The 19,493-nt window shown below is 42.4% G+C and overlaps 1 protein-coding gene across 1 annotated transcript in view; it reads right to left on the reverse strand.

Annotated features, from left to right (window-relative positions):
- Positions 1-19,493, reverse strand: part of ARHGAP15 (Rho GTPase activating protein 15) — a 944,276-nt gene that overhangs the window by 235,368 nt on the left and 689,415 nt on the right. Inside the window, exon 12 of the mRNA XM_082262169.1 lies at positions 13,335-13,412. Coding sequence (XP_082118295.1) covers positions 13,335-13,412 — 78 coding nt within the window. The remainder of the gene's footprint in view (positions 1-13,334; positions 13,413-19,493) is intronic.

Consider the following 19,493-nt stretch of genomic DNA (forward strand, 5'->3'; position numbering starts at 1 on the left):
CGCTGAGAAACCGATCAAGACAGGTTTATTGTAAATTTTACTCTGCAACAATTAATCACGTTGGCATTCTCGCTATTATTAAATTATTTCAATGGGTAGTTTCGTTAAAATATATCCTGAGATTGTTAACGCTTCTCCCTGTGTGCGGCTTCACTAAAACTAATGATTTCACACGTCCAATTATTTCACTTAAAAAAAATAAGATGATTCTTTAATTGATTTTTTTTTTTTTGCAGGTTGTTTAATAAGATTTAAAATGTTACCAGTCCAACCAATCAAATTAGCCTTGACCAGTCTACTTTCAGGGTAGATGTTTTGATTGGTGCAGGTGATGCTCTGATGCTTATATTTGGTCCAGGTCGGGTTTAACCTCTTCCACAAGGACTGCTTCAGAATGGTACTTGAGACCTCTCCTCACCACATTCCTATCTATTCCTTTATCTTAGTGTTTGTGCCGTCACTTGAAAGTCAATTGGCATCTGTTTTCAAGTATACAGAGCAAATAGGACTGGCAAAATGGCAATAGTATAGAACCAACAATGGTGTTTTTTTGCTACTGGTTTAATATAACAAAGGGTAATTCTTTATGTACTAAATTATGATTTTTTTTTAGTTAAAAAATTATGTTATACTGAGTTATAACATTATATATATATATATATATATGTTATAACATATATATATATATATATATGTTATAACTTTAAAAGGTTTCCGCACTTTTTTTAACTAAGTTATATATTTATATATACACTGTTTAAAAAATAAAGGAACCCTTTATTTTTTAATAAAATAAAGAGTTCCTTTGAAGGAACTCTTAAAATAAAGAGTTCCTTCAGAGTATAGCATCAAGTCAATTAAACTCCTGGGATATTGATCTGGCCAGTTAAGTAGCAAAAGGGGTTATTAGTCAGTTTCAGCTGCTTTGGTGTTAATTAAAAAAAACAACAGGGGCACTGGATGGGCAACAATGAGACGACCCCCAAAACAGGAGTGGTTTTACAGATAGAGGCCACTGACTTTTTTTTTCCTACTCATCTTTTCTGACTGTTTTTCACTAGTTTTGCATTTGACTAGGGTCAGTGTCACTACTGGTACCATGAGGCGATACCTGGACCCTATAGAGATTGCATAGGCAGTCCAACTCCTCCAGGATGGTACATCAATATGTGCAATTGCCAGAAGGTTTGCTGTGTCTCCCACCACAATCTCGAGAGCATAGAGGAAGAAGGCAGTTACTCTAGGAGAGCTGGACAGGGCCGTAGAAGTTCCTTAACCTATTAGCAGGACCGGTATTGTGCAAGGAGGAACAGGATGAGCACTGCCAGAGCCCTAAAAAATGGCCTTCAGCAGGCCACTGGTGTGAATGTCTCTGACCAAACAATCAGAAAAAGACTTAATGAGGGTGGCCTAAGGGCCTGACGTCCTCTGGTGGGCTCTGTGTTAGATTGGCATTTTCCATTGAACACCAGAATTGGCAGGTCCACCACTGGCGCCCTGTGATTTTCACAGATGAGCGCAGGTTCACCCTGAGCACATGTGACAAACATGAAAGGGTCTGAAGAAGCCAAAAAGAATGTCCAAGGACAAGGACCTTTACGCCACTCCATGTTGGTTATTTTCTTTCCTCTTCTACCTGGTTTCCTGGAATTTCCTCAAACCACATACTCACATGTCCGACAGTAATCCATTGACAACCGCAACACTCCCCTGGTCCTACTGTAATTTATACTTACATCATTGTGGGGTGGCTGCCTCCTCTAATTAATGGGTTCACATGTGCAGTGTGTTCTAGATTGCCCTGATGCCTCCTAGAATGTATGACATGAGGGCCTCCTGAGGCTTTGGGCAGCTGGGCACACCATTTGTGCCTAGGGGAAAAAGATGAATTTCCAAGACCGTGTGTCCAGACTTCCTGATGACGCAATCCGCGAAATGCATGGTGGTCTAAACATTGCCCGGACATCCTGAAACCAGTGACATCACTTCCTCTTTGGCGGTGGAACGCACACCAACCGCTGCCATGCTACCAAGTTATCAGAGGGGAGAGTAACTCCGTACTGCTGGGGCTTATACTTAGCAACTTTGGCAATTCTTCCTGTGCCAGGAGGGCACTTTTTATGTAAGCATCCATTTTTATTTTTCTCCACAATTTTAAAATAAACAGGATTACACTATTGTGGCTTCTTGTTTCCCGTTTATACCCTTATTGAATGAGTGATCCAGGGGACCCTTTCAGGAGGAGAGAGGAGGTGGAAAGTGTTTACCCCCAGTGACCTGGAGTGTTGATTGAGCGTTATAGGTCTGTGTGACCTGCCTATTTCTGGTGAGCACAATATTTTGTCAGAGCTCACGAGGTGGATTACTCTCAGTTTGTACACATGGTCTTGGACCATTTGCACTGACTTTTTGTTCCTGGAATCACTTTGCTGCACCTATTTTTTGCAATATTTATCATATATTCACATATATATATATATATTACACCATTTGTTTCCTATTAGGGAACGCTAAGTGCACTGTATCATTGTGTTAAGCTTTATATGACAGCAGTTGTTTTATCTGTGCAGTTCACTTTAATATGACTTTTAGCACTGTATGTATCATGAGCACTTATGATTTATAGATTGATTATTTTTACACTAGTACCAGCGCTCACTTGTAATTTTGTTTATCCTGTTGATTTGTGTTATATACACATTTAAAGGGGCAGCGGGTCATTTTTACAGTGTGTACCTATTTTAATAACTAGGCGCCTTTACACTATCACCCTATTTATACTCTCTGTATGTGACCCATCAGGATGATTTCCTTTCACTTCCTGTCCCAGAGACACATCAGAAATTAAGAGCAGATCTCTAAAATGTTAGGGGATATCCCTTTTTAACCACTTCAATACAGGGCACTTTCACCCCCTTCCTGCCCAGACCAATTTTCAGCTTTCAGCGCTCTCACACTTTGAATGATAATTACTCAGTCATGCAATGCTGTATCCAATCAATTTTTTATAATTTTTTTTCACACAAATAGAGCTTTCTTTTGGTGGTATTTAATCACCACTGGGTTTTTTTTTTTTTTTTTTTTGTGATATAAGTGAAAAAAGAGCGAACATTTTGAAAAAAAAAAAAAAAAAAAACATTTGTTTTAGTTTCTATTATAAACTTTTGAAAATAAGTAATTTTTTTTTTTCATAAATTTGGGCCACAATTTATACTGCTACATATCTTTGGTAAAAATAATTCAAATTAATTTAGTCTATGTGAAAGTTATAGAGTCTACAAAAAAAAAACATTTGTTTTAGTTTCTATTATAAACTTTTGCAAATAAGTAATTTTTTTTTTTTTCATAAATTTGGGCCACAATTTATACTGCTACATATCTTTGGTAAAAATAACTCAAATGAATTCAGTCTATGTGAAAGTTATAGAGTCTACAAGCTATGGTGCTAATCATTGAAAATGTATCACACCTAATCACACCTGATGTACCAATGGCCTATCTCATTTCTTGAGACTCTGAAATGTCAGGACAGTACAAATACCCCCCCAAATGACCCCTTTTTGGAAAGTAGATATTACAGGGTATTTAATAAGAGGCATGGGTTTGAAGTTGTAATTTTTTCCCACGATTCTTGGGAAAAAAAAGAAATCATTTTTTTTTTTTACACAAAATTGTCATAATAACAAGTTATTTCTCACACACAGTATAGGCATACTTGCAATTACACCCCAAAATACATTCTGCTACTTCTCCTGAGTATGGCAATACCACATGTGTGAGACTTTTACACAGTCTGGTCGCATACAGAGGCCCAGCATGCAAGAAGCACTGTCAGGTGTTCTAAGAGCATAAATTACACATATACCGTAATTTCCTAACAACTAAACACACTTTTTAAGGCTCTGGAGCACTAGGACAATGGAATTACCCACAAAATGACCCCATTTTGGAAAGTAAACACCCCAACGTATATTTTTTTGAGGCATAATGAGTCTTTTGAACATGCAATTTTTTTCCACAAGTTTTTGAAAAATGTGGAAAGAAAATGAAAACTTATTTTTTTTACACAAAGATGTCAATTTCTAAGACATTTCTAACACATAGCATGTAAATAGCAAAAATCAAGCTTCAAAAATACATTCTGCTACTCCTCCTGAGTATGGCGATACCACATGTGTGAGACTTTTACACAGCCTGGCCACATACAGAGGCCCAACATCCAAGGAGCATCGTCAGGCGTTCTAGGAGCATAAATTTACACATATCATTTCCTGACAACCTATCACACTTTTAAAGGCCCTGGAGCACCAGGACAATGGAAACGCCCACAAAATGACCCCATTTTGGAAAGCAAACACCCCAACACATAATCTATGAGGCATGGACTGAAAATAGGTACTCAAGTACTCTAAAGAGCTGCAGATAGGTACTCAGGTACTCTGATGGTCTGCAGACAGGTACTTAGGTGCACTGATCGGCTTCAGAAAGGTATTTGGATACTCTGATGGGCTGCAGAGAGGTACTTGGGTACTCTGATGGGCTGGAGACAGGTATTCGGGTAATCTGTTGGGCTGCAGATAGGTACTCAGGTACCCTGATGGGCTGGAGACAGGTACTCAGGTACTCTGATGGGCTGCAGATAGGTACTCAGAAGGGCTGGATACAGGTAATCTGATGACAGGTACTCGGGTACCCTAATGACATGTACTCGGGTACTTTAATGACAGATACTCTGGTACTCTGATGGGCTGGTGACAGGTACTTGTGTACACTGATGGGCTGGTGACAGGTACTCAGGTACTCTGATGGGCTGGTGACATGTACTAGGCTACACTGATGGGCTGGTGACAGGTACTCGTGTACTCTGATGACAGGTACTCGGGTACTCTGATGGGCAGGTGACAGGTACTCGGGTACTCTGATGACAGGTACCTGGGTACTCTGATGACAGGTACTCGGATACTCTGATGACAGGTACTCGGGTACTCTGATGACAGGTACTCGGTACTCTGATGACAGGTACTTGGTTACTCTAATGGGCTGATGATAGGTACTCTGATGGGCTGGTGACAGGTACTTGGGTACTCTGAGGGGTTGTGACAGGTACTCAGGTACTCTGATGGGCTGGTAACAGGTACTTTAATGGGCTTGTGACAGGTACTTTAATGGGCTGGTGACAGGTCCTCTTTATTGGTGGACAATCAGTGTGTTTTGGTGTTCACTGTAAGCGGTACCTAGCCACAATCTCCTCCTCACACAGTATCGGTATGTGAGGAGAAGAGCCTGGTAACATCTAGTTACTGGGTTTGTAGACATTCCTGACTGGCTGTGATTGGACACAGCCGGTCACGTGGTATAGAGCCAATTTCATTGGCTCTTTACCCTGATCAGGGATTTGCTGTATCAGAGTTACACTCTCCATCCCTGATTGCCGCTCTGCACACCTCGGGCGGCACGCACGAGCGGCAGGCACAAGGACAGGCATGTGGCCAGTTGTGATTGGACACAGCCGGTCACATGGTAAAGAGCCATTTTTATTGGCTCTTTACATTGATCGGGGATGGGCTGTGTTCCAAAGGGACACGCCTCATCCTTGATCGCCGCGCTGAAGTCCGCCCAGAGGGAGGAGACATTCCTGCCAGTGTCATTTCCCTATACGCCAGTAGGGAAGTGGTTAAACAGATGTCATCAGAATAAGTTTCTCCACTGGAAAATTTCCTCTTACCCCCTGTTCCTTTGACAACTGGGGACAATGGTCACTAGCAATAAAGACCTGACCCTTTCACATTCTATTCAAAATCTGTTCAAAGTCTTGCAGTTTGTATTCTTTAAACAGCAGATGGAATTTAAGTAGAAGAGTCTATCTCCTGCCAGCATGCGGTAGAGAAGGACACTTGCTCTCTTTGAGGAAGCCGCAGTCTCTCTGAAAAGGTCCAACACATTCCCTGTTGAGTTAGGCATAGATCTCTCCAACCAGCAGGGAGCTTAAACTTTGCTAATTGCAAAGCTATGAGTCAGACCTCTGCAGAGAGACTACCGTTTCCACTCAGAAAGAAGGCATTCCACTTTGCAGTATGCTAGCAGGAGACTTAGGCATTGGCTGCTTTTTATAGAAAACAAGCGATAGGACTTTACACAGGTTTGATACACCTGTATTTTATTTAGCTGATTCAAAGCAGAACTTCACTCTCTCAGGCTAGGTTCACACTAATTCAACACAAAAGTCATACAACTTCTGATCCAACTTTACTCTGCAACTTCATGTCCATTTTCCATGCGACTGCAATGAACAGGATCTGACTTTGATCGGATCATACCAGGTACTTTGAGTCTGCATCCCTCACCCCAAAGCACCTTGTCCCCATGTTGATGGGGACAAGGGCCTCTGCCCGACAACCCTGGCTAGTGGTTGTGGGGGTCTGCAGGCAGGGGACTTATTGTAACCTGGAAGCCCCCTTTAACAAGGGGGCTCCCAAGATCCCACCCCCATGTGATCAAGTATGGGGTACATTGGGTACCCCTACCCATTCACCCAAAAAAAGTGTAGTGTAAGAAAAACATGAGATCGTTTTGGAAAAGTCCTTTAGTAAAAATAATGAATGTCCCCATCTTAGCTCTGTGTCTTCTGCCTGCAGTCTTCTCCTTCTGGTTCCTCTCCTGGATCTTCTCCCTCTGGTTCTTCTCCCCCCGGTTATTCTCCCTCTGCTTCTTTTCCCTCCACCGATGACTTCTTCCTCCACCGACCCCGGTCTTCCTCCGATGCTGGCTGCGGCTGTTATGTCAGGTCTGGTGTCTGCCATTTATTATATAGCCATGGGGCATGGCCAACCGGGGGGACATCACGAGGTGCAGGATCTCTGTGTGGCTCTCCCCGGATATAAATAAAAAGGCAGACACCGGACCTAACATAGCAATGGCAGCCACCATCGGAGGAGGACTGAGTCGGCGGAAAAAGAAGTCATATGTGGAGAAAAAAGAAGCAGGGGGTGAAGAACCTGGGGGAGAAGAACTGGGAGAAGAAGCAGAGGGAGATGAGCCGGAGGGCAAATATGAGGAAGAAGAGCCCTCCCTGCCCCAAAGCACCAACCCCCTCATTTTGAGAGCATGTGGCCTAGTATAATCCAGGAGGGGGGGGGTGCTCGCTTGCCCCCCCTTTCCTGACCTGCTGGGCTGCATGCTCAGATACGGGTCTGGTATAGATCTTGGGGGGATCCCACGCCACCTTTTTTTATATTTTGGCATGGTGGTTTCCCTTAAAATGAATTCCAGACCGAAGGGTCTGGTATGGTCTTGGGGGGGGACCTTACGCTGTTTTTTTTTTTTTCAATTTTGGCATGGGGTTCCCCCTCAAGATCATCAGAGCACAAGTCGCATGCCACAAGTCGGATCAGTTTAGATAATGATCCTGACTTCTATTAAACTCAATGGGCTGAAATCATGCCAAAGTAGTGCAGGAAGCATTTTCAAAGTCGGACCGATACAAGTTGGAACAGTTAAGATGGCTCTCATAGGTCATAGGGAAACATTGATTTTGACATGCCATGCGATTTGTGTTCTGGAATTCAGAGCACATGTCAGACCAGTGTTAACCGGCTCTCAATCAACATTGACTATTTTTAATCTTTATGCTGCTAGCATTAGTAAATAGATAAGAAAATAAAAAATATTAACTTGTGTTAAACTTTTTTTTTTATATTTCTTTAGTTACTTACTGGTTTTCAGACCTAGGAAAATTATGTCCTACATCCCAGGAGTCTTCAGGAGAGGAGGAGGGGCTTTCTCAGCTAAGTACCTCCTGCCTGCATGCCTGAGCTAAGGGCAAATGAGTTCCATTAGGTAAATACTACATGAATCATTTGCTTTCTTCAAGATGGTGATGACCAGAAAAGCCAGGGGGTGTTTTTCAAAGTGATTTCTTAGCAGAATAAAGCATGGGGATATGGATGGATGGGTGAGCTTGCTTTGAATATTAAAAATGATTTATATAGTTTTTTTTAGGTTTATGGTTCTCAGCTGCAGTGCAATTCTACTTTCAGCTGACCGTTCAACTGGGCTTTAGTGCCGGTTCACACTAATACGACTTGTCAGGCGACTTGGTCATTGAGTAGTACAGGACCGGTTCCAATAGGAGCGACAAAAGTCGCTCCGACTTAGAAAAAGGGTCCTGTACTACTTCGGGGCGACCTGGAGGCGACTTGCATTGACATTCATTTTATGAAGTCCGTGCAAGTCGCGCCGAACTCGCGCTGCACGCGACTTCACAGGTCGCCCCCTGAGTCGGAGGGACCTAGTGTGAACCGACACAGCTTACACCAGAAAAAAATCTGACCTAAATGTTTTCAATGCATTGATAGGTAAAATAAAAAGTGTTTATATCTTTTCTGAAATTAGGCTCCAATTTACTGTTTATTTTTATTTTTTTGCAAACTGTAGGTTAGGAAATAGTTATTTTCTTTTGTGCAAACAAAAAAAAAACAAAGTAAAAAACCATGTCAAATAACTAGTTTGTCAAAAATAAATAAATAAATAAAACTGCTCAATTTGCTCCAAACAGAATTATTCTGTTTTCGTGAACGATTCTTACAGAACATAGCGGTCCACAAGTATTTGGCTCGCTCAATCAACAACACGAATATATGATAAAAGTTTTGAAAAACCATAACAGCTCAGTTTTAGCTCTGTTTATGGTCATGTGATTTCCTGGTTTTAATAGAAAAAAATAAATCACTGCTAAGAGATAATCTTATCACTTGTAAGCCATATAGTTTAATATCAATGGGTTCTCTTGCGGAAAATACCCCGTGGAACTGAAAAACAGAGAATAATAAAGTTTATTTTTTGGCAGCTGGTGTTTGAAGAATGGAAAACAGCAGCTATATAAAAGAAAAAAAAAAGAAAAAACTCACAAATAAAAATAAGCTGAATTCCTTTGGTAAGAAAAGAAAAAAAATGCATTGCATGCAATCTCCACTACAGGGACATAGGCAGACACAGTTTTCCTTTGCTTCTCATGTTTGCTTAAAATTTTGTTTAATGAAGTAAAAAAAAACACGCACACACATGCACAGCTGATATCATTATTACTATGTGTGTGGTTAGTGATTCAAGTAGGAATTGGTGTCATTAGACTTCATGTCTTCATATTATTTTTAGCACATTTTTTGATATATCTATAATCTAAGTAATATACATTATACAGACAAACATTTGTGCACACCTGACCATCATTCCTATATCAGATTGTAGGGCATCTTATTCCATATCCATGGGTATGAATATGGACAGCCTCACTCTTTTGGGAAGACGTTCCACAAGATTTTGGAGAGCGTCCATGGGAATTTGTGGCCATTTCGATTAAAGAGTATTTGTGGGTTCAGGGACTAATGTTGGATGAAAAGACTTGGCTCAGAATCGATGTTCAAAATTATACCTAAAGGTGGTCAGTAGAGTTGAGGTCAGGGCTCTATGGGGGCCACTCGAGTTCCTTATCAACAAACTGCGTCTTTATAGAGTTGGCTTTGTGCACAGGGGCAAGCCATGCTGGAACAGAAAAGGACCTTCTCCAAGGAGTTTGCATGTTCCCCCTGTGCCTGCGTGGGTTTCCTCCGGGTACTCCGGTTTCCTCCCACACTCCAAAGACATGCTGGTAGGTTATATATGATATGACAGCTTAAATGCAAACCGAAGACAAAATGAATGAAATAAGCTATCCCAAGCGCTCAAATTGAGGACCACTCACCTATAAATGCAATGGCTATGCAGCTACTTGACTGAGAAAATGTGAAATAGATATATACTAGATAGATACTGCACAATATCTCTACATATATATAGTAGCGCAAACTAATCAAAAAGAGAGTGCCATAAAGATGGCAGATGATGTCCAGGCTCCACGCCGTGGACGCCGCGCCTTCCCGGGGAAGAAGTGGAAATTACGAAACGCGTCGGGGCGTGACCAGGTGGTGTAACCAGGTTTTATAAGAGGAGTTTGGAATACCCAGAAGGCGCGGCGTCCACGGCGTGGAGCCTGGACATCATCTCCCGAAGGGCATCCCTCTCCTAATGGTGACTGTGATATGCGTTTGATGACATGCAAGAAATGTGAGTGTGCTACCTTATGTTTTATTTAATAAAGCTTTTAAAAACGGTATCACGCTATTGGGGTTATGCTTTGTCTCTCCATATGCTGCTGAGCTTCTGTTGACTGTGCTGGTGTGATTCCCGGTGTGGATACTCTGGACCAGTGACCATCATTATAAGCTTGAATGCTCAAACACGAAAGTGGGTTGGGCCACAGCATCTGGTGAATGGGCAATTCTCCTCCCCCCTTGGAGCACGGTGGTGATCCCCTTGAGAAACACGCTTCTTTACGTAGTCATCCCAGGAGATAGATTGAAGGAATATGGACTGTTTATGACATTTCTGATCTTTTCCTGTTGCCTATGTGACATCTGTTGAACTATTGGACTTTGTGCATTTTGCACATTATTTATGGCACTCTCTTTTTGATTAGTTTGCGCTACTATATATATGTAGAGATATTGTGCAGTATCTATCTAGTATATATCTATTTCATGCTGGTAGGTTAATTGGATCCTGTATAAAATTGGCCTTACTATGTATGTGTGAATGTGAGTTAGGGACCTTAGATTGTAAGCTCCTTGAGGGCAGGGACTGATGTGAATGTGCAATGTATATGTAAAGCGCTGCGTAAATTGACAGCGCTATATAAGAACCTGAAATAAATAATAATAAATAAACTGTTACTATAATGCTAGAAATGCACAATTGTCTAAAACAGCCATCTGCAAACTGTGGACAAGGGGCGGGATGTGGCCCTTTGCTTGCTTTCATCCAGTCTTTAGGGCACTACTTAATCCACTGACACCAACTAGGAGGTGCAATTCCACCCAATGACACCAACTATAGGGCACAATTCCAACCAATGACACCAAAAATGGGGCCCAATGACACCATTAATGGGGCATGATTCCTCACATTGACACCACCAGTAGGGCATAGTTGCTCTCACTAACGAAGCATTGTTTACTCACACTGATGCCGGGACACTTTCTACTCCTGATGGCCATGATCCGGCCCCCCTAAAGTCTGAAGGACAGTAACTGACCCTTTGTTTGAAAAGTTTGGAGACTCCTGGTCTAAAACATCTTTGTATTCAATAGCATTACCAGTACCCTTTATTGAGGACACTGAGGAACTCAATGACTTGGAAGGGCTTGTGTTCATCACAGTGGATTAGTGTTAAGCACTCTTGCAGTGCAGCACTGTGGTCCTGAGTTCCAATCCCATCCAGGAAAGACACTATTTGCATGGAGTTTGTATGTTCTCCCGATGGGTTTCCTACAGGTTCTCTGGTTTCCTCTCACACTCCAAAGACACACTGGTAGATTAAATGGCTCTCATCTAAATTGGTCCTAGAAGGCTAAAAAATCTAGCCACTGCACTTGTTCTGGCATCAATTTCTTTAAATTTATTCTACAGGATTGTAGGATGTGGGTTTTTGGGCCTTCCCTGAAGTCTAGGGGTAGGGTGTGTGGCCCTTCCCCCCCCCCCGCCTTGGTGGGGTCTATCGTTTGGAAAGCCCCTCACCCAGTACTCGATGGTCAGCATCAGCTGACCTTGAGTAGCTGGGTCCACCGAGCCTTTTGACTAGATGGACCTGAGTGTGCCTTGCCCCCGCCAGGAGTCTTGCACCCCAAGGAGTCAGGAAAGGGTCTTTCCTCTTTAGGAGGGGACCATTTGATGTACCCTAAATGCACTTTTTTGTTCACATACACTTACTTGGTTCACATATTGTGTTTTGTTTTTGTGCTCTGCACTGTTCAAAAACAATAAATAAAAATATGTGTGCATGTATGAGATAGGCACCTGGTAAAACTATAGGCAAACTTTTTTTTTCCAATTCTTAAGAGTAAGGGGGGTTTATAACCCCTGTAAGACTGCATTCACATGTCAGCGTATTGATCGCGGGCAGAATCGCCGCGATTCCGCCCGCGATCCGGAAATCATTGCAAATCGCGGGACGCCTGTGCGTTGCCCATGATTTGCAATAGCACCCCAAACGCTGGGCGATGTTGCCGCGATTTCCGCCTGCCGAATCGCGGTAACATCGCACAAAATAAAATCGTGGGACACATTACGCCCAAAAAAGTACAAGAGCTTCTTTGGAGCGTAATGCGTCCCGCGATTTTTTTACGCAATGTTACCGCGATTCGGCAGGCGGAAATCGCGGCAAAATCGGCCAGCGTTTGGGGTGCTATTGCAAATCACGGGCAACGCACAGGCGTCCCGCGATTTGCAATGATTTCCGGATCGCGGGCAGAATCGCCGTTATTCTGCCCGCGATCAATACGCTGACATGTGAATGCAGCCTAAGTATTATTTTTGTCATCTGTGTCCCATTGGGGAGATTTCCCTCTACTTCCTGTCCCATAGCCAAACAAGACGAGGAAATACCATTTCACAGAGCAGGTAAATATGAAATGTTTATTATTTTTAAGGGGAAAAAAAAATAGACTTTAGTATAACTTTAACAATAAAACCTGGAAGCTGCATTGGTTACTATGCACAGCTGCATCAGAAGCTTTGTGTGCCAGTTTTAGTAAATAACCCCCATAGTAACAAAGTACCAAGCATTATTGTACGGTGCAATTTTTTAAAAGGGTTATGCACTTCTTTAGAGCATTTCTCACGTAGCCTAACTTCAGATGGCTGTATAGTAACTAGCAGCACTTCTGTGCATTTGGCTCTGTGGGTTCTTCAATCATCTGTACAGATGTAAGGGAAGAAAATAAGTCAACGCTGCTATTTAAAAGGTTTATTATTTCCCCGCCCCGCCTACATTCACGAAACTTGTTCCATATTCGGAGTCCCATTTTAAATATAAATGAGAACTACACGAGGAGATACTGCGAGCATTGGTTCCCGCAGATAAACACGAAAACATAACACGCTGCGTAAAGTAATTATTTAGCGGTGGCTGGCCTAATTGGTGGGGAGTTCGCACAATCACTGCGCTGACCTATGGGATGGGCATTTCCTGCAGTTAATGACGAAGCTGCCGGCTTTTAGCACTACAAGACAATCATCAATTTCCAGGAAAGTTCTTCCCCTGTGGCCATTATTGCTTTAGAAAAAGTTCAAACGCTCGCCACTAAACTTTCTTCCTTTCATTTTCAGATAAGCGGAGCACATTATCATCAAAGGCTGCGGAGAAGAATCCAAACATTGATCAAGACTGCATTGTGAAGAGAAAGCGGGGAAAGACAAGCTGCGACCGGCCAAAATATGACGGGGACTGCTGGACGACTTACCCTGATTCACCACGAATCTCAGCTTCTGTATGGTGGAAAGGTTCCCGCTGACCCTGTATAGACCGTCTGCGTCTAAACCTAGAAAAAAAGGGGGACATATTATGTTACCTACCAATACAACATAATACACAGCCAGGTGAAATGCATTCTGGGATTTCTCATTTTAAAGGATAACTCCACTTTTGTGAGGAAAAAATCTAACAAAAAAAAAGCAAAAATATTGGAAAAAAAGAAAAAAAAGCAGAAATATAGCAAATAAATAAATAAATAAACAAATAAATAAAAAAAAATATATATGTACATATATATATATATATATATATATATATATATATATATATATATATATATATATATATATATATATATATATATATTTTTTTTTTTTTTTTATTTTATTTTATTTATTTAATTATTTATATCGAGTCCACAGGGATTGCTTCACACAAATTTTATGTGCAGCAATCCCTGTGGACTTTTCCTATATATGGGCAGTGGGACAGCTTGATTGCATTAGCACTGAAGTTTTGAAGCAAACACTGCTGTGCTGCTCACCACTTCTGAGACTGAATATATATTTTTATATATATATACAGTACATATACACTATATTGTCAAAAGTATTGGGACACCTGCCTTTACAGACACATAACCTTTAATGGCATCCCAGTCTTAGACCGTAGGGTTCAATATTGCGTTGGCGTTGGCCTACCCTTTGCAGCTATAACAGCTTCAACTCTTCTGGGAAGGATATCCACAAAGTTTAGGAGTGTGTCTATGGGAATGTTTGACCATTCTTCCAGAAAAAAAATTGTGAGGTCAGCCACTGATGTTGGCGAGGTGTTCTATATGATTGAGGTCAGGTCTCTGTGCAGACCAGTCAAGTTCCTCCACCCCCAAACTCGCTCATCCAGGTCTTTATGAACCTTGCCTTGGTCACTGATGTGCAGTCATGTTGGAACAGGAAAGGGCCATCCCCAAACTGTTCCTACAAAGTTGGGAGCATGAAATTGTCCAAAATGTCTTAGTATGCGGACGCCTGAAGAGTTCCCTTCACTGGTACTAAGGGGGCAAGCCCAACCCCTGAAAAAAAACCCACACCATAACCCCCCCTCTACCAAGTGATTGGGACCAGTGCACAAAGCAAGGTTCATAAAGACATGGATGAGACAGTTTGAGGTGGAGGAACTTGATTGGCCTGCTTGGAGTCCTGACCTCAACCCAATAATGTTTGATGGGAAGTCCTGGCTCGCAGTCTCCACTCTAATTCATCCAAAAGGTGTTCTATAGACACACTCCTAAACCTTGTGGACAGCCTTACCAAAAGAGTTGAAGCTGTAATAGCTGCAAAGGGTAGGCCAACTCATTATTGAACCCTGTGGACTAGGACTGGGATGCCATTAAAGTTTGTGTGCGTTTATAGGCAGGCCTACCAATACTTTTGGAAATATAGTGTATATATATACATATATGAATATAGAGAGAAATCGACCGATTATCGGCAAAGCCGATATATCGGGGGCCGATATGCACTTTCCCCGATATATCGGAATTGACCACCAAGGTGACCGATATTTCCGATATTTTGGGAAAGTGCTTGTACCAGAGTGATGCCTGCAGCTAGAGGCATCACCCCGCTACCGGCGTCCATAGCCGACGGTCGGCTGTCTTGTAATGACAACCGATGCGGTTGAGAAGCCACTCGGCTGTCATTACAAGGGGCAGGAGGGGACAACCCCCCCCCCTTCCGCCACCTTCCACGGCTCGCCCCGGTCGCCCGTCCCACCTGTAGACCCAGGCACCCAGCTTGCATGGCTGCATTTGGCTCTGATCGGGTCTCCATGCAAAAATGTCATGAGTGACATCACGTCCGGGTACTGTCTGGCGCCAGATTCGAAAAAAAGACTGCATTCAAAACAGCCAAACTTGGCATTTTGAATGCTTTTAAGTACAGAGAAGGGGTTTGGGGTATTTTAGCCCCCCAGATCCCTCCACAAGAGTACCTGTCAAATAAAAAAATAAATAACATTTTCTTTTTTTTGTACGAAAATATTGGCCCATATCTGCTGATACCGATATGCATTGGGCAAAATATTGGTATTGGCAACGAAAAACCAATATCGGTCGATCACTAATATATATATATATATATATATATATATATATATATATATATATATATATATTTATATATATATATATATATATACATATACACCCTCTGATTCCTCCTGTATTGAATCCATATATAAACACATGATAGAGAGAGAAAGACATTTAAAGCTCTTGATTTCTCAAATGAAAAATATCATATCATCGATTCTGAAACAGTGAATAAGAAAGTGTAATACTGTGACTCAAACATAGGAATTCACACAATAATATTTCCGATAAGAACTTTAAATCCCTTCACAATTAACAGCTTTGACTAGATACACAAAACCAAGCACCCAAAAGTATTACAATGCTCCCTGTGAAAATTAACCTTACTGGAATGGAGCATGGCAATGTGTTATGTATCTGTTTAAATATTACCTGCTTTAGCAGTTAAAGAGGCTCTAACCTCACATTTTTAATTACCCCTTGTATCTGTTTAATGGAAATAAAGGGATGAAAGAATAATCATTGCCTTGCTGTGGAATTATATCTTTGGCCTATAAGCTGACTTGTAAAACGTATTAGTATGCAAACACCCATTGTTATTTTTTTAGTCCCTTATTGGTTATTTATACTGTGGCCATCTCAAAGGATAGCCAAACCCAATAATCTAAATGTAATATTTTGTAGCTTTCAGTTTCTAAATGTGGAGGGGGGCATTAGATTTCCCTTTTTTCAGACTAGGAACATTTTGAGTACAGAAAATACTTGTTGAACATTCTAGAAATACTGTGTCCTTGTCACTTACTGTGAACTGCTTCCTTCCTAGCTATATTCTGTAATCTACCAATTGTCATGTCTCCTATGTAATGGAGAAGAATAAATAAGAGCATTTTTGTTGTCCATATTAGGAGAGCAGCTTGGAGTGACAACCATGGCTCCCTCCATAGATACAATGGGAGGGGGGGGGGGGTGATGTATCCACCCTAGGAGAGAAACCGTGTTACTGGCAGGATCACCAGATAGAAATAAAGCACAAAAAAACACATCTTGAGGACTGGTAGGCTGCAATATGTGACATCTCTTTCTCTTGGGTTTAGATACACTTCAAGCTCACAGCAACTTAGGCAGTTGACTTGGGGCTTCCAAACTATTCTAAACAAAGGACCAGTTTACTGCCCTGCAGACTTTAGGGGGGCTGGGTTGTGGCCAGTGGTAGTATAAAATGCACAGGCATTAGTGGGAGTGGACGGTGCTTCAGGCTTGGTGGTCAGGGAAAAAAACTAAAATAGTGCCTATGGTCATTGGGAGGAGGAATATTACCCCATTGTTGGTGTCAGGAGGGGAATAGTGCCCATTGTTGGTGTCAGGGGGGGAATAGTGCCCATTGTTGGTGTCAGGGGGGGAATAGTGCCCATTGTTGGTGTCAGTTGCAAGTATTGTGCCCCAACTGTTTAAAATGAACCTGTACCAGTCAAAGTAAATGTAATGGAAAGGTAGTGTTGAAGAAAAGATGCCATAAAATGCTTGATTACCCTAAATGTGCCACCTTATTTCCCCATCATCAGAGCTCTACATGAACTCCAATTTCTAGATATAGGATGTATTATGCACACTGCCATCCACCGGGTAGTGTTTGGTGCCTAGACAACCAATCACCTGGCCTGAGCCGTGTAGTAGCAACTACATAACTCGAAGAAATACTATAAAAAATTAAAAGGATTTAGGATTCATCAGCACTGTATGGCAGGAGGTAACTAAGAGCTTTTATACCTGCTTCAACACTACCTTTATTCTGGATGTGAGCCAAGCCAAAGCGCTGTCAAATGAGGGAGAGTTAAGCCCCGTACACACGTACTGATTGTCGGCCGTAAATATTCGGCCGACGACCGATCGGCCGATTGTAGGCTTGTTAGTATGATGCTTCTGACAGCCGACAGCACATTTTTGGCCGAACAGAATCTGTCGTGCAGGCATTAAAATTTTTGTTGGCCAACACCAGAACGGCCGATTGTTCGCCAGTCAGTACAGATTTCGGCCGACAGACAGCAGATTAGCAAGACTGGGCATGCTCAGAAAAGAAAAAAAGACAAGGAAAGTTAACCATCACATGACATCACTTCTGCAGTCGGCTGTTGTTGGCCGACAAAATTCGTGTGCAGTCTTTTGCAGTTTTCAACAGACACGACAGCCCTGGACAAAAGACGGCCGATCGTTCGGCCGACGATCGGTACGTGTGTACGGGGCTTTAGGCCTGCCTGTTCTGTGCAATGGTGTTGCACGGAGAAGACCCAATCCTCCTCTTCTCGGGTCCCCCGCAGGCACTCCTGGCTCCTCATTTTCCCTGAGTGCCCCATAGCAAGTAACTTGCTATGAGGGCACTAGTGCATGCTTGCTCCCAAGCCCTGCTCTGTGTGTCCATAAGACAAAAAGATTGGGGCTCTGCCCCACCCCAGCTCCAGCTCTCTCCTCATTGGCTTACTGACTGTTATTGGCCAACAGTGAGGCAACAGAGACCTGGGAGAGAAGCCACTCTCCTGCACAACACTGGATTGGGATCAAGCTCAGGGAAGTATTAGGGGGGCTGCGGGGGGGGGGGGGGACTGCATGATGATGGTTTTTTACCTTCATGTATTGAAAAAAAAAAACCCTTCAACCTTTACAACCACTTAAATATACCCAGTGAAGTGACTTGCCTCAGGTGATACAAGGAGATGAAACAAATCCGGATTCACAGCCTTCCCGCATCGCATAAGTGTGAACCGGGGCTCACAGAGAGATAATACAACTAAAGAACAGCAGACACAACTAGCCCTGGAATGTATGGCTGTATTATAGAAACAACTTAAACTGAACCTATGTATTACCCAGGCAGGCTAATCAATAAAAGTGATAATAAAGGTTTAATTTATTTTTTTTTTTAATTACAAAACATCTTATATTTATCTGTTCTGTGCAATGGTGTTGCATGGAGAAGACCCAATCCTCCTCTTCTCGGGTCCCCCGCAGGTACTCCTGGCTCCTCATTTTCCCCGAGTGCCCCATAGCAAGTAACTTGCTATGAGGGCACTAGTGCATGCTTGCTCCCAAGCCCTGCTCTGTGTGTCCATAAGACAAAAAGATTGGGGCTCTGCCCCACCCCAGCTCCAGCTCTCTCCTCATTGGCTTACTGACTGTTATTGGCCAACAGTGAGGCAACAGAGACCTGGGAGAGAAGCCACTCTCCTGCACAACACTGGATTGGGATCAAGCTCAGGGAAGTATTAGGGGGGCTGCGGGGGGGGGGGAGCTGCATGATGATGGTTTTTTACCTTCATGTATTGAAAAAAAAAACCCTTCAACCTTTACAACCACTTAAATATACCCAGTGAATTGACTTGCCTCAGGTGATACAAGGAGATTAAACAAATCCCACTACATATGTTTTTTTTTGTTATCTGCAGTCTTCTCTTCTCTTTAATCATTCAAAGTCCAAAATGTATAAAGCTTGTCAGAAAACAGGGGGCAGAAAGCTGAAAGTACACACTGCAGAGCTAAGTGGGGAGAGCTCTGAGGGCTGATTGGAAGGAAGGAAGGGACAACCCCCCTTCACACAGCACACGGGAGCAGAGCTGAGGCTGTCAACCACAGGCTGTGTGATAGAGATATATATATATATAATGTGTAGCTAACCCTAAAATAATATAAAATTAATCATCAATATAAATTGAATGCAAAATAAACACTGTGCAAACAAATACACGACAACGTCAAACTATGACGAAACGTGTTGGGCGTTACCATACGTGACGCCACCACGCCCCTTGAACGCCAGCTCTGTATGTGATCAGGGGATGCCGCGGCTTTCGTTGTGGACATTTTTTGCCTCAATTTGCTTGTCTCTGTTTTTACTATGTAAGTGCAACTTTTAATAAATGGGCTCAACAATATTACGCTATTTGTGTCTCTTCCTTTCATCCCTGCAGCCATGCTTTAAATCTGATGGTGCCAATACTATGAGAACTTGCGGTCCGATGATCCACCAGCTGGTTTACTTCCCTTAAATGTGTATGGCTAACCCAT

The sequence above is a fragment of the Pelophylax lessonae genome, assembly GCF_965119305.1.
Source record: "Pelophylax lessonae genome assembly, chromosome: 6".
NCBI lineage: Eukaryota > Metazoa > Chordata > Amphibia > Anura > Ranidae > Pelophylax > Pelophylax lessonae.